Source organism: Nicotiana tomentosiformis, chromosome 5 (assembly GCF_000390325.3).
Source record: "Nicotiana tomentosiformis chromosome 5, ASM39032v3, whole genome shotgun sequence".
NCBI classification, from domain to species: Eukaryota; Viridiplantae; Streptophyta; class Magnoliopsida; order Solanales; family Solanaceae; genus Nicotiana; species Nicotiana tomentosiformis.
The window spans coordinates 53,992,263-54,017,867 of NC_090816.1; the positions used below are offsets into that span (position 1 = coordinate 53,992,263).

The 25,605-nt window shown below is 41.4% G+C and overlaps 1 protein-coding gene across 1 annotated transcript in view; it reads right to left on the reverse strand.

The window, feature by feature from the left end:
* LOC138892371 (uncharacterized) overlaps positions 1–24,836 on the reverse strand; it is a 38,245-nt gene extending 13,409 nt beyond the window's left edge. The window contains exons 1-4 of the mRNA XM_070176079.1: positions 24,584–24,836; positions 24,089–24,403; positions 23,517–23,947; positions 22,422–22,526 (exon numbers count right to left, since the gene is read on the reverse strand). Coding sequence (XP_070032180.1) covers positions 22,422–22,526; positions 23,517–23,947; positions 24,089–24,403; positions 24,584–24,836 — 1,104 coding nt within the window. The remainder of the gene's footprint in view (positions 1–22,421; positions 22,527–23,516; positions 23,948–24,088; positions 24,404–24,583) is intronic.
* Between the last annotated feature and the right edge of the window lie 769 nt (positions 24,837–25,605).

Consider the following 25,605-nt stretch of genomic DNA (forward strand, 5'->3'; position numbering starts at 1 on the left):
TTGTTCTTCTAACACTATTGTGATAAACAACTTCTCCACTATGGAGTAGCTCCAATTAGGGTTTGATGGATTTGGTGTCTTGATGATTGTTTGTGGATTATAACTCTAGTTTTATGTCTTGAAGCATTTTTGGATGATTTAATTGCTTCATCTTTATTCACTAGTTCATGTAATCAAGAGAGGTATAACTTGTGATGTTTTTGTATTATATTGTTGGTTGAATTCATAGATTCTTCTAAGTAATCGAAAGAGGCTAGTTGAATCATTGATTAAACCTAGTTAGGAGAATAATCGAAAGAGGTTTTCCTTAAACAAACCAATTATGCATTATTGCACATCTCCACGTGCTTAAATTGGTTTATCTTATGAGGTTAAGACTTAATCGAGAGAGGAGTTTTTGCTGAACATTTGAACTAATAATTGAGTGAATTCGAAAGACTCACTTGAACATTAGAAGTGAATTATCTAGAGTTAGATCCCGAATAATTATCTTGCACCTATCCTATCAAAACCCTATCTTCTCCCATTGATAACCTTCTTTGCTTGTTCCTTGTTTCGATTGTCATTTGTCAATAGCTTTACATTCTTAGTTAATTTTAGTTAGACATCTTATAAATCTCAAATATTGATCATCTTGGATAATAACCAAGCTAGAAACTACGAGAATACTGTTTAAATCTAATCACTGTGGATACGATATTATACTATACTATATTTGATTAGCGAGCAGAATTTAAGTGTGTGTTTTGAACTCGTCACTTCTCGCACCTGCGCGCACCTTCCGTGCCTACGGACATACATGACCTCGCCCAAAATGCGCTTCTACGCCACTAGTGCCGCTTTTGCGGCTCCGCAGGTGCACACAAAATCTCGCATCTGCGGAAACAACCCAACTCCAGCCTCCTTGAAGGTGCGTTAATAAAATCCGCTTCGGCGACCATCGCACTTACGCAATTCCAATCGCAGGCGTGCAACACCAGAACCAGCTAAGACCAGCAACCACACATGAAGGAGAAATGGTCTGAAACACGTCCGCAACTCCCCCGAGCCATCGGGACCCCGTCCGAACATACCACAAGTTCCAAAACTTAACACGGGCCTACTCGAAGCCTCAAATCACACATAACAACATCAAAACTATGAATCACCCCTCAAATCAAACTTAATGAACTTTTGGACTTTCAACTTCCAAAACTCGTGCCGAACCATATCAAGTCAACTCGGAAAGTCCTCAAAGTTTTTGCACATAAGTTCAAAATGACATAACAAGATATTCCAATTCCCGGAACCACAATCCGAACCCGATATTATCAAGGTCAACTCCTGTTCAAACTTATAAAATTCCAAACCTTCAAATTGCCAACTTTTGCCAAATAGTGTCAAAACCTTCTAGAAATATCCAAATGCAAATACGGGCATACACCCAAGTCCAAAATCACCATCGGGACCTAACGGAACCATCAAAACACCGATCCGAGATCAAATACTCAAAAGTTAAACTTGATTAACTCTTCCAACTTAAAGCTTCCTAATTGAGAATCATTCTTCCGAATCAATCTCGAATCACCTGAAAACCAAAACCGATGATTCACACAAGTCATAATACACCACATGAAGCTACTCAAGATTTCAAACAGCTGAACAGAATGCAAATTCTTGAAACGACCGATTGGGTCGTTACATAAAGTTATAAAAACTCACAAACATTTAAACATCATCCTTTTAAAGGGAAATACACAACCTTTCTCAAAACTATGAGTTTTCAGACAAGACTTAAAACATATTCCTAAATCTTACTTAGCAACTTTAAGCACTAACTAAACATAATATAGACCTTTCTTTCCCCAAACCTAAGCCTAAGCTGAAGGAGCTACCTCAGGTAGATTGTAAGGGATGTCTAACACCTTCCCCGTAGAATAACTAGAACCATTACCCAAATCTCACCGGTTCGCAGACCATTAGGATAATAATTTTCACGGATTTATAGGTAAGCTAATATACCTTAAAATATTAGGCGGCGACTCTCTTTTATCAACTTTAGAAGAACCATTACTTGTATTTTGTTTTCACCTGTAGAAAATGGGGTGCAACAACATGGTACGTAGATAACCAATCCATACCCAAGATCACATCAAAATCCACCATATATAATAATAGGAAGTCTGCCCTCGTATCAAAACCACAATAGTGACTACACCTGGCCGATAAACTCGATCCACCATATTAGAATCACCAACATGTGTAGACACATTCATACGGGCATCAAGAGAATTACAAGGCATATCCAAACAAGAAGCAAAGTATGATGACACAGATTAATAAGTAGAACCTGAATCAAACAATACTAAAGCATCATATGGCACATATAAATAATACTTGTAATTATTACACTAGAAGAAACGACCTCGGTCCTTCCTGGGAATGCATAGCATCAAGCTTGACCTCCACTGGACTGAGCGCCCCCTCTAGGACATCCACATCTTGAATGGCCTCCACCCTGAGCTGGTTGAGTGAGTGGTGTAGAAACTAGTGTGGGAATCATATCCTGACCTCCCTGCTGGACTGGACCTCTACGAATACGGGGGCGATATTCCTGACATGCTCCAACTCTCCACACTCATAGCAACCTCTGATAAAAAATGACTGCGAGGCCTAAGTCGGATCTCGTGAACTAGAATAACCACTTGAAGAACCCGGTATCGATGAACCCTAAACAGATATAGCACGGTAAGAACTCTATGCTGGGAGTGCACTGAATGAAGACTGTGTAGAAGCTCCTCATCTAGGAGGTAATAAATGATATGGCCTTCTAGAATGGCCTCTCCCAAATCGACCTCGGCCTCCAGACGAGGCACCACTAAAGTTTCCTGAATATCGGGACCTCTTATCCCTACCATGCATCATCTCTCTAGTCTCGATGCGGATACGCTCTACACGACGCGCTATCTCTACCATCCGATGAAATAAAATCCCAGTCTCGGTCTCTCTAGCTATATAAAGGCAAGTACTAAGCTGAAGACCCTCAATGAATCTCGTCACTCTCTCTTCTTCAGTGGGAATCAAAGAAGTAGCATGATGGGACAACTCTGTAAACCTTATCTCATTCTCAGTAACTGACATCTGACCTTACTTTAGGTACTCAAATTGCCTCATCAGCTCCTCTCTCCTGGTGCATGGCACAAACTGCTCCAAAAAGACCCTAGAGAACTGAGCCAATGTAAGAGGAGGTGATTCTGCTGGTCAACCATCTCATAAATCTGCCACCACCTCTTAGACGGATCCTACATCTTGAAGGCGGTGAAGTCAACTACATTGTAATCAACTGGTCCCAAATTGCACAAAGTCTCATGACAACGATCCAAGAATCCCTGAGCATCCTCTGAAGGTGTACCACTGAAGTGAGGAGGACGCAACTTCGTGAACTTATCTAACCTCTTCAGATCATCAACTGACATCGCGGGCCTATCCTCAGGCTACATGGCAATAGTAGGCTGAACTCCCCCAACTGGAAACACTGTAGGAGTTTGATAACTATGGGCCACAATCTCTAGGGTACGAGTAGCTGGAGTCTACACCCCGCCCCCTACTGGGGAAGTAGCTTGTATAGTAGGAAATGCCCCAGCCTGAGCAAAACACTCGAACAAAACAACCATGTGGATCAAAGCAACCTTAACAACTAGCGAAACAAATAGACCCTGGGGAATTGCAAACCTAGTGTCGCAATTGCGACATCTGCAACTGAACAAAAGGGTTGGGAGTCAAGATTTTATATCATTTTCTCTCATTTTAGAACCCTAGAATAGATATTTGGAGAGGGGATTTTCATATACAAACTTTGGGTAAGTAATTCTAATCAACCTTCAATATATTTCATGATTATATCTTAGATTGAACATCAAATTTATGAGAATCAAAGAGTAAAATTGGGGATTTTTGTCAAAGTTTTAAAAAACAATGAAGATTTGAGTTTTGAAAGTCAATTTGGACTCAAATTTGATAACAAAATACATATATGGACTCGTGGGGTTATGGGTAGTCGAAATCTACCCTTGGACCCGAGTTTTGATCGGACGAGCCGGGGGTTGACTTTTGCTGAATTTTTTGAAATTGTGTAAAGATAAAAGCTTTATCTATTGTAATTGGTTTCCCTTGCATTATTTGGTGATAATAAGTCATTTTTGGTTAGATTTGAGCCGTATGGAAGCAAATATTAGGGGAAAAGCTATATTCGAGGGTTGATTTGGCCTAGTTGAGGTAAGTATCTTGCCTAACTTTGTGTGGGGGAAACTATCCCTTAGGATTCGGGTTGTTTGTGCTAGTTATACTATGTGGAAGACGTGTACACAAGATGACGAGTTTGTACACGGGCTATATGTGGTATTTTGACCGGTTTAGACTTTTAGACTTCTTCCATACCTTTACTTGAATTTGTTATAATATGTTACATCTTTTATTGATTAAATTTACTCTCATATGTTCTAATTGATGTTGTTAGCATATTTTATACCCTTTATTATTGTAATTGCTCTCATATGCTTTAGTTGAAGTTACTACCCGTCTTATTGTCTGCTAATCCTTATTTGTTAAATTACTCTTACTTGAAGTTGTTCTTTAGTAGATTATCTTCTTTTTGAGTTATTGATATTGAAGTTGTGGAAGCCATTATCACATTGAGGTTGAAGTTGTTAATTGTTGAGCATTCCTCATTTATTTTGTTGTTATTGAGATTCTTATACACATTGTAATTGAGCCATGGGCTATATGTTGTGATGGCATCAGTGTTGTTGATCTTGGCAAGTGTTGTGGCATATGGGCACATGTGGTGCAAGTTGAATATTATGTTATGATATTGATACGCATGCGGTGGTATAAGGATAGGGGTTGATACGCATGCAGTGAGATAACGTGGAACTTATACGCATGTTGCTAGTAAGGGAATTACTTTAAGCCACGCGGTGAGATAAGGGGGCTAAAACGCGTGTAGCTATTTCGAGATAATATTTTCAAAAATAAATGCAAGGCTCACGCGGTGATATAAGGAAAGATTTTGATTGAAATTGTGAAATGTGAATATGAGGTGGTACCTCAGTTGTGATTCTTGTTGTAAATTCCATGTTAAAAGAGGCTTATTGGTTGAACAGTTCTTGTCGTTTTCTTCATTGTCTCACTTGTATTTGTCCGTGTTTGACTACTTGTTATTTCATTATGTGTTCACTACTTGTTACCTTTACCGCTTAAATTGTCCGCTGTTAGCTTATATTATTGAACTACTTATCTGTCATTTACTTCCACACTTTCCATTATTAGACTATGCTATATTCTGTTTAGCTTTCTTATCCTAGTAGGTATCTTGACATGGCCTCGTTATTACTCTACCGATGATAGGCTTGATACTTACTGGGTACTGTTGTGGTGTACTCATACTATGCTTCTGCATATTTTTGTGTAGATCCAGGTATATCTGCCTATGCTGGATGCCAGTGATTGGTTAGCTATCTCTGGAGATTTCAAGGTACACCTGCTCGACATTCGCAGGCCTTGAAGTCATCTTCTGCTTTTAGTTGTATTACTGTTTATCTCTTGTTCCCAAAATAGTACTGTATTTCGAGACTATTAGTACACTCTTGTAGAGCTTATGACTCGGTCCCACTGGATTTTGGGGAGTTGTTGACAGTTGTACTATTGTATTTTTTTTATAGTTTAATGGCTTAATTTGATGTTTTTATTATTATTTCTGTTGTTTCTCAATGTATGTTAGGCGTAGCTAGTCTTAGAGACTAGGTTCCATCACGATATCCTAAGGTGAAAAATTGGAGTCGTGACAGATTTTCACCCCAAACTTGAGAGTGATTAATTCTTATTTAATTTTGATTGTATATCTTGATTCCCCATGAATTTCTACACCTAAAATATGCAAAAAGTAACATTTGGGGTTTTTGTCTACAACTTAAGAGAGCGTATTTTGAGGTTTTGAACATCGATTTAGACTCGAATTTCAGAACTAATCATATATTGGACTTGTAGAGTTATGGATCATCATAATTTGGTCTTGGTTGCAGGTTTTGACCATGTGGACTTGGGTTGGCTTTTGTTAACTTTTTGAGATTTGTTCAAAAATCAAAATTTTATTGATTGGGATTTTTTCTTTTAGCATTGTTTGACTTATGTGAATGATATTTGGCTAGATTTTGAGAAATTGGCGGTCAAGAACAAAGGAAATAGTGTGATTTGGGGTTGATGATTGTTGCTACTCAATTTTGACCTCCTAATATTCTATTCAACTTCTGTTGGCTATTCATATTTTATAATATTTTAAATACTATTTATATTATATTTTTGTGTTATTACTTCCTATTACATGTTTAAAGTGGTAATTTTATTCTTTATTATTACTTCTTGGCAGATTTAAAATTATTGTTATAATAATCGGTATGCAAATAATTTGTTTATACATTGTATAAATATTTTAGTAATTAATTGATCTATTTAGTATTTTTACCAATATTAAACAATGTTTTTATCACCTACAAGTGGTCAATTGATCATTCTCTCTCTCTCTCTCTCTCTCTCTCTCTCTCTCTCTATATATATATATATATATATATATATATATATATATATATATATATATATATATATATATATATATAGCTTTTCTTATGATTTATGGCCTTTTATTTTGTTTTCGCATTATTTATAATAATAAGCTTATGTATCATAATCACATATTGCTTTATCCAAATGATATTCCTATATTTCTTATCTTAATTTATTTATATTATATTTTTATTATTTATTTTTTCAACTAACTTTCCTACGATTTTTATCACACTCTTATATGATTTTATATTATTTTCAATAATAGCCTATTCTATTGCAATTAATTACATATTTCTTTATTTAAGTAATATTTCTTTATTTTTACGTCTTAATTTACTATGTTAATATTAATGTTTCAACTAACTTTCCCTATGATTTTTATCACACTCTTATATGATTTTATATTATTTTCAATAATAGCCTATTCTATTTTAATTAATTACATATTTCTTTATTTAAATAATATTTCTTTATTTTTACGTCTTAATTTACTATGTTAATATTATTCAATTTTTCTAATAATAATTTCTATGATCTTAATATATTTATATTAGTTTTTACATTAATATAATAATAATCTATGTTTATTACAATTAATTACATATCCTTAGATTGCTTCATCGAAAATAATATTTTATATTTTATGACTTAATAAACCATATTATATTATTTAATTTTCGTAAAAATAGCATTTTTATCTTTCTTTAATATTCTTATGAATTATTTTATTAATTTTCCATTGCATTTTGAAAGACATCCCAATGAAAGGCTAAAATTCAGACAAAAGCGGCCAAATAACCTTCAAGCCCAATCCAGTAGCCCAAAAAATTGAATGACTCAACCGTTGAACCCAACCGGTTAACTAGTTAACCTGATCCGGTTCATTTAAACACCATCCATTGATCTCAGATGATCAATGGCTCACAATATGTTACATCTCGTGTTTTCGTACGTTAAAGTTTCGTCGTAAGTTAATCAACGTAAGTTCGGGAATGAGGTTATTTTGGGATTATAAGCATTATGCTATTTCAAACAAGTGATAAGTAAATTCGTGAAGGTGAGAGGATAAGCAAATCGAAGAAAATGAATATCGTCGAAGTTTTACATTTTGGGAAAAAATACGGCACGAGCTAAAATACCCGGTATTTATGGATTAGTGCCATAAAATGTACCACATGACCATGATAGGAAGGTATATAAAGTGTGTTAAGAGCGAATAGTATTTTAAGTAATTTGAGATAATTGTTAATTATGTGGGTAATTGGGTAATTATTGATTTGAGTGGGAATTTAACAAATTAATTAGAAGTTGTGGATAATTATTTTGAGATTTGGATAATTATTAAGGGGGCAACTATCCACGTGGGGGAGGGGGGGAGGGGAGGGGTATGGAAGTGTGGCAACAAATTGCCAACTAATCAAGCCTATGGAGATGGTGGCACAAAATAAATCAAACATGGATAATTGGAGTCATTGTTACTGGACCAACAATTGGGAATGAATATATTTTCCAATGATAAAACTGGATGCTTGAGTCTATGCATCAGAAAGGACTCCAACAAATGTTAATGATTTTTTTCCAAATCAAAGTTAAAAGGAATCTTGCACGAAACTATATCCACCAGTGACCAAGAACGCAAGTGAAGATGCAACAACCATTAAACCAGTTTTGACTTCAAATAAATTAGCTGCAAAAGTGCTGCAGCTTCGCATTGCCTGACGAAGCATACAAACTTTTAATTCGGGATGTGTGTTAGAGGGATTGTCAAGAAAATCGGCTCAGGTATGTTAAGGCTAAGCCCTTCCTTCATTTTGGCATGATCTCGTAATTACATATGTTTGATAACGAGGCATAAAGAGAAGTTCATACTCCCGAATTTATATACATTATCTTAGTCTCATAAATTATAGTACTCTCCTTATCGGGACTTTATATTCATTTGAGCATTGTCTTCTTCAAGTCAAGAGAGCAGAGGGTCTATATATGTATACAGTATTACAGTATTTTCATCACTATCGAGCTATAATCGATGGGCAGGCCCCTATTGGGCTACCTCTAATCAGATGGTAAGTTATATACCGAGCCTACTGTGGCCGAGCGCCTATAAAGGAGCCCAATTAGCCAAGATACGGAGCCTAATATGGTCGAACGCCTATGAGCGAGCCTACTACGACAGAGCAGTTGTATATATACCGAGCCTTATAGGGCCGTACATCTATTTTACTTACTATATTGAGAGAGTTGAGTCAGTATCAGCAGGTAAGCATATCTTTAGATTATCTTTGACTCCCAGTTACTTTCAATTATTATATTATCAGTTCAATTTCAGCTTTCAGTTATTCTGTTGCCTTACATACTCGGTACATTATTTTGTACTAATGTACCTTTCTCTGAGGACGCTGTATTTTATGCGTGCAGGTTCAGACAGATAGGAGGGTAGACCTCCTCAGTAGGTGTTGCCCGAGTTCAGCTTTATTGGTAAGCTCCACGTCCTTCGGAGTTATCGGGTATAAGAGTTTTGTGTACATCTTGTGTATATATGTATCAGTAGAGGCTTATAGACATAACCTGTCAGTTAGTGCAGTATGTTGGGCTTGTAGGCCTTGTATGTATATTTTGTTGGTTTGTCAGCTGTAGTAGTCATGACGGCCTTGCCGGCCCAACTTTATATTGATGTTTTGTCAGCTTTGGTATCTATTCAGTTTTATATTTTGCTTTGCAAATTGTATTGCATTGTGGCCCATGGCCAAAGTATGATATTATATGTTCAGATTTCCTTAGTCGCAAGTTGGTAGTCAACGATAGGTAAGGCACCGGGTGCCGGTCTCACTCCTCAGGTTCGGGGCGTGACAAAAGTGGTATCGGAGCAGTTCTGTCCTAGGGAGTCTACAAGCCGTGTCTAGTAGGGTCTTGTTTATAGATATGTTATGCACCACATTATATAAGCAGGGGACTACAGGGTATTTAGGAATTGGTTACCCTTCTTTCAAATCTAAATCGTGCTATAGAATTGAGTTATAGGAAAATTGAGTTAAACTTATGTGTTGGCATTTGCATGCACAGATGACGGTGACTAGGAAGAATACGGCTAGTCAGAGGAGAGATACAACAGTAGGTGAGGGGACCAGCAGGGTACCCCAAGTAGATGGGGCCCAATCAGAGGCCCAGGGAGAGATTCCTACCCAGCCATTACCAGCTCCTCCACCACCTGAGGAGATTCCTAAGAGACCGCACATCCAGCTCCCCCTCTGCTTCCATCAGATCAGGACTTGAGGAGTACGGTGCATTTGGTGACAAAGTTGGTAGCTACCCAGCAACAGGCTAGGGCACCCGCTGGTGTAGGCTCCTCTGAGGGGTTTGGGAGTTTAAGGGTCCGAGAGTTTATTGCTTTGAGTCCCCCAGAGTTCACGGAGACAGATCAGAGGGAGGACCTACATGATTTCATAGATCAGCTTCGCAGGAGCTTTCAGGTTATGCATGCCACGGAGAAAGAGGCAGTTGAGCTAGCAGCTTTTTGACTTCGAGATATAACCATCCTTTGGTACGAGGGATGGGACAGGTCCAGGGGACGTGATGCACCTCTAGCTATTTGGGAGAATTTTTCGGATGCCTTCCTTGACCAGTACTTACCACGAGAGATTCGACAGGCTCGAGTCGATCAGTTTCTAGCCCTCAAGCAGGGCAATATGAGTGTTCGAGAGTATAGTCTCCGTTTTGACTCATTGGCCAGATATGCACCATCTATAGTTGCTACTATGCGGGACACGATTCACAGGTTTATAGCAGGGTTGGCCCCAGAGTTGACCGAGGCATATCCCACCGCTGCATTGCAGGATAGTATGGATATCTCCCGAATTCAGGCATTCGCCCAGAATATAGAAAGGGGTAGGTGTTGGCAGCAGGGTACCGAGAGGACTGAGTCAGGACAGCATAAGAGGATGAGATTTTCCAGTTCTTAGGAGCAGTCTCAGGGTAGTTATAGGCCCAGTACTTCGAACGGCCACCTAGGATTCTGCCACCTCAGTTACAGGGTTACATGTATGACCGCTATACTCAATCAGTACCAGGTGAGAGCTCACGGGTGTCGGGTTTGCAGCGATAGCAAGGTTCAGGGCAGACATGGTCATTTCCACCGCAGTATGACATCTGTGGTAGAGGACACTTGGGCCAATGCCGATCCAATTCCAATGCTTGTTATATATGTGGACGTCCGAGGCATATGATGCGAGATTACCCAAATAGAGATTCTGGAGGTATGGCACAACCAACGAATTCAACAACAGGATCATCTATGTCTGTGCATCCTTCAAGGCGTGAGTCTCAGTCTTCGGCTAGTAGAGGTCGAGGTAGAGGTAGAGGTTTCAGTTCCAGCGGTAACCAGAATTGTAGCTATGCTTTAGCGAGTCGACAAGACCAGGAGTCTTCACCAGACATTGTGACAGGTATGTTGACCATTTGCTCTCACGATACTCATGCTTTGATAGACCCAGGATCTACTTTATCGTGTATTACCCCATTTGTCGCAGGGAAGTTTGGTATAGTGCCTGAAATACTAAGTGATCCTTTTGCGTTATCTACACCGGTCGGAGAATCGATTATTGCTAGACATGTTTACCGAGGTTGTACGGTGGCAGTTTGTGGTCGTCAGACCTCAGCCGACCTAGTTGAGCTAGAGATATTGGATTTTGATGCTATCATGGGCATGGACTGGTTGGTAGCTTCCTATGCCACAGTTGATTGTCGAACAAAGACAGCCAGATTTCATTTTGCGGGTGAGCCAGTCCTTGAATGGGAAGGTAATACAATGACACCCAGAGGTAGGTTTATTTCCTGTCTGAAGGTGAGGATAATGATCGCAAAAGGGTGCATTTATCATATTGTGCGAGTTAGAGATGCAGATGCTGAGATACCTACACTTCAATCTATTCCAGTAGTCAAAGAGTACAAATGTATTTCCAGATGAACTTCCAGGTATACCTCCAGAGCGAGAGATTGATTTTGGCGTCGATTTGCTTCCGGGAACTCAACCATTATCCATCCCTCCGTATAGAATGGCACTTACCGAATTGAAGGAGTTGAAGGAGCAGTTAAAAGATTTGTTGGAGAAAGGTTTCATCAGGCCCAGTACCTCACTTTGGGGTGCACCGGTACTGTTTATGCGGAAGAAAGATGGCTCGCTAAGGATGTGTATCGATTATAGGCAGCTGAACAAGGTAACTATTAAGAATAATTATCCACTTCCAAGGATAAATGACTTGTTTGATCAGTTGCAGGGGGATAGATGTTTTTCAAAGATAGATTTGAGGTCAGGGTACCATCAGGTCCGAGTTCGGGAGAAAGATATTCCGAAGACAGCCTTCAGGACCTGATATGGCCACTTCGAGTTCCTTGTCATGTCCTTCATGTTGACGAATGCACCTGCCTATTTATGGACTTGATGAATAGCCTATTCCGGCCATTTTTAGATCTGTTCATAATAGTATTTATTGATGATATTCTGGTTTATTCACGTTCAGAGGATGAGCGTGCAGACCACTTGCGAGCGGTACTCCAAACCCTCCGTGATAGTAAATTGTATGCTAAGTTTTCTAAATGTGAGTTCTGGTTGAAGTGTGTCGCATTCTTGGGGCACATTGTATCCGATGGAGGCATAGAGGTAGACACTCAGAAGATTGAGGCTGTGAAATCCTAGCCTAGACCTACCACTCCGACAGAGGTTCGTAGCTTTATAGGCTTAGCAGGATACTACCAGAGGTTCGTAGAGGGTTTTTCTTCCCTTTCTGCACCATTGACAAAGTTTACGCAGAAAGAAACTAAGTTTCAGTGGACAGAGGCTTGCGAACAGAGTTTCCAAGACCTTAAGAATAGATTGACCTCGGTGTCAGTCCTAACACTTCCAGAGGGTCCAGATGGTTATGCCATGTATTGTGATACCTCAGGTGTCGGGTTAGGATATGTCCTGATGCAACATGGGAAGGTAATTGCGTATGCTTCAAGGCAGTTAAGGAAGCATGAGCAGATTTATCCGACCCACGACCTCGAGTTAGCTGCAGTTGCTCATGCACTTAAGATATGGCAGCATTATTTATATGGTGTTCATGTTGATATATTCACAGATCATAAAAACCTGCAATATATCCTCAAGCAAAAAGAGTTAAATTTGCGACAGAGGTGATGGCTTGAGTTATTGAAAGATTACGATGTTAACATTCTCTACCATCCATGGAAAGCTAATGTTGTAGCAGATGCCTTAAGTCACCGGTCTATGGGTAGCTTAGCACATGTAGAGGCCGAGAAAAGACAATTAACTAGAGAAATTCATCAATTGGCTTGTTTGGGGGTTCGATTAGTAGAATCTGGCGATGGTGGAGTTGTACTCGAAAATACTGCAAAATTATCTCTCATAGCTGAAGTAAAGGAGAGGCAGTACGAGGACCCAGAGTTGGTCGAGTTGAGAGAGCGAGTTCCGCAGTAGAAGAAGCCGTTGTTAGAGCTCAAGGGAGATGGGGTTCTCAGATATAGGGGTTGTTTGTGTGTTCGAGATGTAGCAGGGCTACGAGACATGATTGTGTTAGAGGCACATTATTCGTGGTACTCCATTCACCCTGGGTCGGCGAAGATGTACCATGACATTAAGGATGTGTACTGGTGGAATGATATGAAGAAGAATATTGCTGAGTTTGTCGCTCAGTGTCCTACTTACCAGCAGGTGAAGGTAGAGCACCAGAAGCCCGGAGGGCTAATGTAGAATATAAAGATCCCGATGTGGAAATGAGAGGCGATAAACATGGACTTTGTCACGGGTTTACCCCATTCTCATCGTAAGTTCGATTCCATATGGGTGATAGTCGATAGGCTCACAAAATCAGCTCATTTCCTACCAGTTAGATCTATATATACAATAGAAGATTATGCAAAGTTATATATTAAGGAGATAGTGCGGCTACATAGAGTACCAGGATCTATTATATCTGACCGTGGGGCCCAGTTTACAGCACATTTTTGGAGGTCATTTCAGAGAGGTCTAGGGACTCTGGTGAATCTCAGTACAACTTTTCATCCACAGATTGATGGACAAGCCGAGCGCACAATTCAGACGCTCGAGGATATGTTACGAGCATGTGTGTTAGATTTTAAAAGAAGTTGGGATGAACATTTACCTCTTATTGAGTTTGCATATAATAACAGTTACCACTCAAGTATCCAGATAGCTCCGTACGAGCCTTGTATGGGCGTAAGTGCAGATCTCCTATAGGGTGGTTTGATGTTGGAGAATCTGGGTTACATGGGCCAGACCTGCTTCAGCAAGCCGTAGAGAAAGTAAAGCTTATTCGGGAGCGACTGTTGACAACCCAGAGTCGCCAGAAGTCATATTCTGACGTGCGGCAACGAGACTTAGGGTTCGCGGTTAATGACTGGGTATTCATAAAGGTGTCACCTATGAAGGGCGTGATGAGGTTTGGCAAGAAAGGAGTCTGTCCATAGGATCATTCGGAGAGTGGGCCAAGTAGCTTATGAGTTAGAATTGCCCGCGAAATTGGAGTCTGTCCGTCCAGTTTTTCACGTGTCTATGTTACGGAAGTGCACTGGAGATCCTACCCGAGTGGTGCCCACATATGATGTACAAATTACAGAGGACTTGTCATACGAGGAAATTTCAGTTGCCATCCTAGACCGACAAATCCATAAGCCACGAAATAAGGAGGTAGCCTCCGTGAAGGTTTTATGGAGAAGCAAGAATGTGGAAGAGATGACGTGGGAAACGGAGGAAGAAATGAAGTCTAAATACCCCACCTATTTCAAACCGAAGATATGGCTCAAGGTGGGATACCTCAGCATAGCTCGATTCAGGCCAGTAGGACTTTAGGTAAGCTCTTATTTTTGACTTTCAGAATTTATAATGGACTGCTGTGTGAAGCCAAGTGTTGCTATTTGTAGACATTGGCCATGCGTGGCATGTATAGTATATTTTCTGGCTGTGTACAAGTTGGTTTTAATCTAGTGTACTGAGGAGACTCTGGCAAAAGTTTCCCAAAGTCTCTTAGAATAAACATTCGAGGACGAATGTTTCTAAGGGGGGAAGGATATTACATCTCGCATTTTCGTACGTTAAAGTTTCGTCATAAGTTAATCAACGTAAGTTTGGGAATGAGGTTATTTTGGAATTATAAGCATTATGCTATTTCAAACAAGGGATGAGTAAATTCGTGAAGGTGAGGGGGTAAGCAAATCGAAGAAAATGAATTTCGTCGAAGTTTGACATTTTGGGATAACATACGACCCGATCTAAAATACCCGATATTTATGGATTAGTGCCATAAAAAGTAACACATGATCATGATAGGAAAGTATATAAAGTGTGTTAAGATTGAGTAGTATTTTAAGTAATTTGAGTTAATTGTTAATTATATGGGTAATTGGGTAATTATTGATTTGAGTGGGAAGTTAACAAATTAATTAAAAGTTGTGGATAATTATTTTGAGATTTGGATAATTATTAAGGGGGGCAACTATCCATGTGTGTGTGTGTGGGGGGGGGGGGGGTATAGAAGTGTGGCAACAAATTGCTTCGAGCCTAAGGAGGTGGTGGCACAAAATAAATCAAACATGGATAATTGGAGTCATTGTTGTTGGACCAACTATTGGGAATGAATATATTTTCCAATGATGAAAGTGGATGCTTGGGTCTATGCATCAGAAAGGACTCCAACAAATGTTAATGATTTTTTTCCAAATCAAAGTTAAAAGGAATTTTGCACAAAACCATATCCACCGGTGACCAAGAACGCAAGTGAGGACGCAACAACCATTAAACTAGTTTTAACTTCAAATAAATTAGCTGCAAAAGTGCTGCAGCTTCGCATTGCATGACGAAGCATACAAACTTTTAATTCGGGACGTGTGTTATAGGGATTGTCAAGAAAATCGGCTCAGGTATGTTAAGGCTAAGCTCTTACTTTATTTTGGCATGATCTCGTAATTACATACGTTTGATAACGAGGCATAAAGAGAAGTTCATACTCCCGAATTTATATACATTATCTTAATCTCATAAATTACAGTACTCTCCTTATCGGGACTTTATATTCATTTGAGCATTGTCTTCTTCCGGTCATGAGAGCAGAGGGTCAATATATGTATACACTATTATAGTATTTTTATTACCATCGAGCTATAATCGATGGGCAGGCCCCTATTGGGCAACCTCTAATCAAATGGTAAGTTATATACCGAGCCTACTGTGGCCGAGCGCATATGAGAGAGCCCAGTTGGCCGAGATACAGATCCTAGTATGGCCGGGCGCCTATGAGCGAGCTTACTATGGCAGAACAGTTGTATATATACCAAGGCTTATAAGGCCGGACAACTATTTTACTTACTATATTGAGAGAGTTGAGTCAGTATCAGTAGGTAAGCATATCTTCAGATTATCTTTGACTCCCTGTTACTTTCAATTATTATATTATCAGTTCAGTTTTAGCTTTCAGTTATTTTGTTTCCTTACATACTCGGTACATTATTTTGTACTTACGTCCCTTTCTCTGGGGACGCTGCATTTCATGCGTGCAGGTTCAGACAGACAGGCGGGTAGACCTCCTCAGTAGGTGTTGCTTGAGTTCAGCTTTATCGGTAAGCTCCACGTCCTTCAGAGTTGCCGGGTCTAGTGTATATATGTCTATAGGTTATGAGTAGGTCGGGGCCCTGCTCCGATCACGGTACATCCATCAGTAGAGGCTTGTAGACATAACCTGTCAGTTAGTGTAGTATGTTGGGCTTGTAGGCCTTGTATGTATATTTTATTGGTTTGTCAACTGTAGTAGTCATGACGGCCTTGCCGGCCCAACTTTATATTGATGTTTAGTCAGATTTGGTATCCATTTAGTTTTATGTTTTGCTTCGCAAATTGTCTTGCACTATGGCCCATGGCCAAAGTATGACATTATATGTTTAGATTCCCTTAGTCGCAAGTTGGTACGCAAGGATAGGTGAGGCACCGGGTGCTGGTCTCGCTCCCAAGATTCGAGGTATGACACAATACCCCTCTCTTTTCCTTATTTCCCCAAACCCCCAAATCCTAGCTCATTTTCCACTCTCTCAGCCGCCCACCTCCCTCTTTCTCTCTTCTTTCTTAGCCGTAATTACCCTTTTCCTCCTCGGAACACTCACCAACAAGATTGACGTCCTTTCTTTTCTTTCCTTTCCTTTTTACACAACAATCAGGGACCTACTTACCTTAATCGACCTCTTCCCCTCTATTCTGTCACTCATTCAATTGTGGAAGTTTTTGTTCTGATTTCATTTTGGTACTTGAAGGACAGATTTCCAATATTATCCGAATCAAAAAAGGAAAAGATCTTTTCCTTCAAAGACTCGTCTGATACTAAACCTATTATTTGGGAAATATCTCTAGCTCTACGATTCAATGAGGAATAAAGATGTTCTTTTGGATTCATACTCCATATGGGAAAGAAATACGGTTTTCCTTTGGCACTCGGATTTCCAGTTTTAAATTCGTACCTTGCATATTTTCACCTATGGTTATTTAGCGGTGCCCTAATTGTGATTTGCATGCCACCGATTCAAAATTGCCTTATTTATTTGCATGAGTATTAGATATAAAACCCAATTTCCTTTTCCTCTATAGACAAACTTAAGTCGTTCATCGCCTCTCACTCTCACTCCAAAAATTTATCACTGGTTTTTCTTATCATCTTTCTCTTGGCTGTTCTTGTTTGTTGGCTATAAGCTAAGGCAAACTCTTGGTTATATTCGTTCATCCCCACGACATAAATACTGCTTAGGTCTATAAAGACTTCGTGAACTCTGACTTGCCTGGACCTGGGATTTATTGGTTCGAAGCTTGCTCCTCTGCCTATTGTGGAATTGTTCCGGAATTCTTTGGTTTTTTTTCACTATTGTTATTCTTCACAAATGGTTAGTGGTTTAAACTTTGAAATTTTAATCCACTACTTGTTAAACTAGAATTACCTTTCGATATCCTATGTGTGTCTAATAGAAAACATGACTATAGGAAATTATGGTTGCTCGTCATATTTTGGTAATTCTTGTTGACAGAATAGATATTTGCTTCTGGTTTTTCTCAAAAGATTTATGTATGCTTATGCGGGTAGATCTTTACTAGGTTGGTCATTAGTCAAATTCATGTGAATTAGAGCTGCTGCTCATGTTAGCATGACTATTCGCTAAACTCTCTGACATATATCTGTAATCTTGCTGATGAGTTATTTCTTTGTTCTAATTATCTGAGAATTGGTTTGTCACGACCCAAAATATAGCTTGTCGCGATGGCGCCTAACGTGGTACTAGGCAAGCTGACACTTTAAAATACTTCCACATTTTTAAATGAAAAATAAGAATAATACATGTTTAAATCATCAAAACTCTCAAAATGGATAGAAAGTCAAAACCAATATAGAAATTCCTAACATCGGGGTATCACTGAGTACATGAGCATCTAAACATCATAATTCTGGGAGTACAGTCTATAATAGTCTGAAACTAAATACATAAAGTGGAAAGACAGGGAAGGAGAGACAAGGTCTGTGAAATGCCAGCCAGCAACCTTGAAGTCTCCACACGATCAACTGTGCAAAGGAATCAACACCCACCGTGTCTAGAAATACCTGGATCTGCACACGAAGTGCAGGGTGTAGCGTGAGTATAACCAACTCAGTGAGTAACAAGACAATAAAGGACTAAAAGTAGTGACGAGCTTCACAGTTATAGTTTAATTACAGTAATTTCAACATAGGAAGGTAGGCATGCTTTCAAGTTCGACAATTTAGGCCACAACAGTTAATTCATGTCAGGTTCAGGTGAAACAGAATATAATCTCTCAGAAATTACAAGACGGTGATATATGACAGCTGAAGTGCAACATAAATGAAAGTCAAATGCATCCTCTCAGAACAACAATCACTCATTCCTCCCATTCACTCCAACCTCACCATCACTCATTCCTCATAGTCGCTCATTCCTCTTAATCACTCAGCACTCAACATTCGCACTCAGTAGGTACCTGCGCTCACTAGGGGTGTGTACAGACTCTGGAGGGGCTCCTTCAGCCCAAGCACTATAACAAGCCAATCATTGCATAAATCAATGAAACATGTTGTGGCATGCAGCCCGATCCCATAAATATCCTCACAATCAGGCCCTCGGCCTCACTCAGTCATCAACCTCTCCAATCTCTCGGGCTCTCAGAAATCATGATAATCAGCTCAAACATCAATAATATAATGCAAACAATAGAGACTGAGATGTAATATGCAAGTAAAACTGTGACTGAGTGCAAAACTGCATTTTAGCAGATAATTCAACATGTACACGATCTCTGTGGGTCCCTACAGTGCCAACACATAGTCTAAACATGATTTCTGACATGATTTGTAGTTCAATTTCTCTAATACATGGATAATGTACGGATAACAATAGATTATTCAACTACACAGTTCCATGGAATTGACCAAGTCACAATTCCAACGGTGCACGCCCACACGCCCATCACCTAGCATGTGCGTCACCTCAAAACCAAATACATGACACATAATACGGGGTTTCATACCCTTAGAATCAAATTTAGAACTGTTACTTACCTCAATCTGAGTAAATCTCTACTCCAACACACCCTTGCCTCGCGAAATGGCCTCCGAATGCCTCGAATCTAGCCACAAACAATTCGATACATTCGGAGGCCGTTTCGCGGGCTAAAGGAATTTATCAAGAGTCAAAATTGACTCAAAAGCCAACCCCCGGGCCCATGTCTCGAAATCCGCTAAAAGTCACAAAACCCGAAAGCCCATTCATCCATGAGTCCAACCATACCAAATTTACCAAAATCCGATACCAAATCGTCACCCAAATCCCCAAATTCAACTCTTCAAATCCCTAACCTCAAACTCCAAAATTTCACCTTAAATACACACAAACTAGGTGGTAAATTCAATGGGGAAACAAGATTATTGATAAAAAATGAGCACAAGGGACTTATCTCAAGAAACCCCTCTAAAATCCTCACAAGAATCGCCCAAACCCGAGCTTGAAATGTTTAAAATGAAGCAAAATTGCGAACCCTCATTTTAAATAATCTGCCCAGCATTCTCTCTTCTGCGGCACCGCTTTTGCGGTCCATCATCCGCATCTGCGGAGGCCACTAAGCCGACCAACCACTTCTGCGATCGAAACCCCCACTTCTGCGGGCGCGCATCTGCGCAAACAATCCGCTTAGGCGGACCAGCCTAACCACTCTCGCACCTGCAGAATACTTTCCGCATCTGCGCTCCACAGTCTCCAATCCAATCCTCCGCTTTTGCGCTTCCTAGCTTGCTTCTACGAGCTCGCTCCTGCGACCAATGTTTCGCAGGTCCAATTGCACCAGAAAGCTTCAGCTACTGTAGTCTCTCAAACTCAAACTTTGATCCGAAAACCATCAGAAATAAACCCGAGGCTCCCGGGACCTCAACCAAGCATACCAACAAGTCCTAAAACACAATACAAATCTAGTTGATTCCTCAAATCACATCAAACAACATCAAAAACACGAATCGCACCCCAATTCAAGCCTATTGAAACTAAGGAAATTCCAACTTCTACAAATGATGCAGAAACCTATCCAATCACGTCCGATTAACCCCAAATCTTGCACATAAGTCACAAATGACACCACAGACCTACTCCAACTCCTGGAACTCCAATCCGAGCCCGGTAAGCACAAATTCCACTCTTGGTCAAACTTCTAAATTTCTAATTTTTGCCATTTCAAGCCTATTTCAACTACGAACCTCCAAAACACAATCCTGACGCGCTTCTAAGTCCAAAATCACCTAACGGAGCTAAAGGAATCGTCAAAATTCCATTCCAAAGTCGTTTACTCATAAGTCAACATCCGGTCAACCCTTTCAACTTAAGCTTCCAAGTTTGAGACTAAGTGTCTCAATTCATTCCAAAATCTCTCCGGGCCCGAACCAACCACCCCTGGTAAGTCACATAACATCTATAAAGAATAAAAGGAGCAGTAAATGGGGTAACGGGACTACAACTCTCAAAATGACCGGTCGGGTCGTTACATCCTCCCCCTCTTAAATAAATGTTCATCCGCGAACGGGTCTAGAAACGTACCTTGAGTCTCAAATAGTTGTGGATATATGCTCTGCATCTCCCACTTGGTCTCCCAAGCAGCCTCCTCAACTAGCTAACCTCTCCACTGCACCTTCACTGAAGCTATGTCCTTGGACCTCAACTTTCGAACCTGCCAATCCAAAATGGCCACCGGCTCCACATCATAACTCAAATCACCATCCAACTAAATCGTGCTGAAATTTAAAACATGAGACAGATCGCCGACATACTTTCAGAGCATAGAAACATGAAACGCTGGATGCATGCTCGACAACCTAGGTGGCAAGGCAAGCATGTAAGCGACCTCTCCAATCCTCTGAAGTACCTCAAATGGCCCAATATACCGAGGGCTCAACTTGCCATTCTTCCCGAACATCATAACACCCTTCATGGGTGAAACCTTGAGCAGTACCTTTTCCCCAACCATGAAAGCAACATCACGAACCTTCCTATCGGCATAACTCTTCTGTCTAGACTATGCCATGCGAGGCCGATCCTGAATTAATTTAACCTTGTCCAAAACATCCTGAACCAAGTCAGTACCCAATAGCCTAGCCTCACCTGGCTCAAACCAACCCACCGGAGATTGACACCGTCTCCCATACAAAGCCTTGTACGACGCCATCTGAATGCTCGACTGGTAACTGTTGTTGTAGGAAAACTCCACAAACGGTAAAAACTGATCCCATGAACCCCTAAAATCAATAAAACAAGCGCGTAGCATGTCCTCCAATATCTGAATAGTGTGCTCGGACTGTCCGTCCATCTAAGGGTGAAATGCTGTACTCAACTCAACCTGGGTGCCCAACTCTCGCTGCACAGCTCTCCAAAACTATGATGTAATCTGCGTGCCTCGATTTGAAATTATGGATACCGACACACCGTGAAGGCAAACGATCTCGCGGATGTAAATCTCAGCCAACCACTCTGAAGAATAAGTAGTCCCAACTGGAATGAAGTGCGAGTACTTGGTTAGCCGATCCACAATCACCCAAATAGCATCGAACTTTCTCGAAGTCCGTGGGAGCCCAACTACAAAATCCATGGTGATCCGCTCCCATTTCCAGTCTGGAATCTTTAATCTCTGAAATAATTCGCCCGGTCTCTGATGCTCATATTTCATCGGCTGACAGTTGAGGCACAGAGCCACAAACCCCACTATATCTTTGCGGCACCCGGATGAATGGAATACCGCAAACTATGGACCTCCTGAAGAATCAACTCACGTAGCCCATCAACATTAGGCACACAAATCCGACCCTACATCCTCAATACCCTATCATCCCCAATAGTAACATCTCTGGCATCATCGTGCTGAACCGTGTCCTTAAGGACAAGCAAATGGGGATCATCATATTGGCGCTCTCTAATGCGATCATATAAGGAAGACCGAGAAACCACACAAGCTAGAACCCGTCTTGCTCCGAAACATCTAATCTCACGAACTGGTTGGCCAAGGCCTGAACATTAACTGCAAGAGGTCTCTTACCAACAGGAATGAATACAAGGCTACCCATACATACTGACTTTCTACTCAAGGCATCGACTACCTTATTGGCCTTCCCGGGATGATACATAATAGTGATATCATAGTACTTTAGTAGCTCCAACCATCTCATCTATCTCAAATTTAGATCCTTCTATTTGAACAAGTGTCGGAGGCTCCAATGATCCATAAATACCTCACAAGACACACCGTAGAGATAATGCCTCCAAATCTTCAATGCATGAACGATGGCAACCAACTCCAAATCATGAACAAGGTAGTTCTTCTCATGGGGCTTCAACTGACACAAAAAATAAGTGATCACTTTACCCTCATGCATCAAGACACACCCAATACCGATTCGAGAAGCATCACAATACACTGTATAAGAACCAGAAGCTGAAGGAAAAACTAGAACTGGAGCTGTGGTCAAAGCAGTCTTGAGCTTCTAGAAGCTCTCCTCACACTCATCCGACCACCTGAAAGGAGCACCCTTCTGGGTCAATTTGGTCAAAGGCGATGCAATAGACGAGAAACCCTCCACGAAGCGACGATAATAACCGGCCAAACCGAGAAAGCTCTGAATATATCTAGTTAAGGACGATCTAGGCCAACTCTGAACTGCCTCTATCTTCTTTGGATCCACCTAAATCCCCTCACTGGACACCACGTGCCCCAAGAATGCCACTGAACTAAGCCAAAACTCACATTTGGAGAATTTGGCATAAAGCTTCTCCTCCCTCAACCGCTGTAACACAATCCTCAAATGTTGGGCATGCTCCTCCTGGTTACGAGAGTACACCAGGATGTCATCAATGAATACTATGACAAACGAGTCGAGATAAGGCTGAAATATACTGTTCATCAGATGCATGAATGTTGCTGGGGTGTTGGTCAGCCCAAAAGCCATCACAAGGAACTTATAATGACCATAACGGGTCATGAATGTTATCTTTAGAATATCCGAGTCCCAAATCTTCAACTGGTGATACCCAGACCTCAAATCAATCTTGGAGAATACCCTCACTCCCTGAAGCTGGTCAAATAGATCATCAATACGCGGCAAAGGATATTTGTTCTTGATTGTAACTTTGTTCAACTGCCTATAATCAATGCACATCCGCATAGTACCATCATTCTTCTTGACGAACAGAACCGGTGAACCCCAAAGTGACACACTAGGCCTAATAAACCCCTTATCAAGAAGTTCCTGAAGTTGCTCTTTCAATTTCTTCAACTCAGCTGGTGCCATATGATATAGAGGAATAGAAATAGGCTGAGTGGCCAGCACCAAGTCAATACCAAAGTCAATATCCCTGTCGGGCAGCATGCCCGACAGGACTGGAGAAAACACATCCGGAAAATCTCGCACCACCGGAACATAATCAATAGTAGGAGTATCAGCACCAACATCCCTCACAAAGGCCAAATAAGATAAACAACGCTTCCCAAGCATCCGCTGGTCCTTCAAATATGAAATCACTCTGCTGGGAATATAGTCTAGAGAACCTCTCCACTCAATCCTCGGCAACCCTGGCATCACTAGCGTCACAGTCTTAGCGTGGCAATCCAGCATAGTGTAACATGGAGACAACCAATCCATACCCAAGATCACGTCGAAATCAACCATACTAAGCAACAAACGATCAACTCTAGTATCCAATCTCTCAATAGTTACTACACACGACCGATATACACGGTCCACAATAATAGTATCACCCACTGGTGTAGATCCATGAATAGATGAAACTAGGGACTCACAGGGCATATCCAGATAATGAGCAAAATATGATGATACATACGAATAAGTGAAACTGGGGTCAAATAATACAGAGGCTTCCCTGTGGCATACTGAGACAATACCTGTGATCACTTCGTCTGAAGAAACAACATCTGGTATGGCAGGAATAACATAGAATCGGGCATGGCTGCCACTTGATCGACCTCCCCCTCTTGGGAGACCCCTAGCTGACTGAGCCCCACCCGAAGCTGGCTGGGCGGGTGGTGAAGTAACTGGTGCTGAAGTCGCAGCCTGACTCTTCTGCTGCACTGGAACTCTCGGACGACGAGGACACTGCCTCCACATATTCCCAAACTCCCCGCACACGAAGCAACTCCTCGGTGTTGGTGGTGGGGATTGAAGGGAGCCCCGAGCACCGGGATAACTACTAGAAGGACCTGGCACAGATGAACCCTGAACCGATGGATCACAGGACAAACTCTAAGCTAGAAGGGCACTAAGAGATGACTGACCATGATGAGCACTAGATAAACCATGGCTGGATGATGCACCATGGTGAGATGGATGAGTCGTGTGAGCCTGCCTATAAGGACAACCCCTGTTGTGGTAGAACTAACCCCCAGAAGGAACAGCGCTGAAAGGACCCAATCGACGAGGCCTCTTGGCCTTCCTCTCCCCATGCTCCTGACTACAGACCATCTCTATCTGCCGAGCAATATCAACCACCTCGTCAAAAGTAGCACTAGATACCCTCTCCCGAGTCATAAGCAACTGCAACTGATATGTGAGGCCATCAATAAACCTCCTAATCCTCTCCCTATCAGTGGTAACCATCCAAACTGCGTGACAAGCCAACTCAGAAAACCTCATCTTGTACTGGGTTACTGACATGCCATCCTGACGTAGCTGCTCAAACTGTCTGCGCAGCTCCTACCTGTGAGACTGCGGCACGAACTTCTCCAAAAAGAGAACGGAGAACTCCTGCCATAAAACTGGTGCTGCACCGACTGATATGTGCCTCTCATAATCCTCCCACCATCTGAAGGCAGCCCCAACGAACTAAAAAGTAGTGAACGATACCCCACTGGTCTCCAGAATACCAGTCGAAACCCAGGGCATCCTCTCACTTGGCCTCGCCAAATGATGGAGGCTAGAGCCTCCCAAATCTCTCTAGTCTCCTCTACTCATCATCAGTCATAACGGGGACCACCTGGGCCTGAGCAGCTGCAACCAGCTGGGCTAGTAGTACCCCCCGTGTCTGGAGTCCCTGCATCACCTGCTCTAGAGTACGGGCGGCGGGAGTCTGAGTACCTCCTCCAGCCTGAGAAGTGGCTGCTCTGGCCGGAATAGAGACTGCTTGAGCAAGGCTAGTGCACACCATCAAAATCTGATCCAAGGCCTCCTGAAGGTTTGAAATCATAATGGAAACAACTGGTGCCTGAGTTGGCCCCTCTTGCTCAACCGTATCTAGTACCTGCTCCTGAGCTGGAGCGACTAGTGGATCTGGAGGTGCTGCTCTAGCTTCTGTACGAGCTGCACCTCTGCCCCTACCGCGACCTCGACCTCTCGTGGCCCCTACCACGACCTCGGCCTCTCGTGGTCCCTACCGCAACCTCGGCCTCTCGCGGCCCTAGCTGGT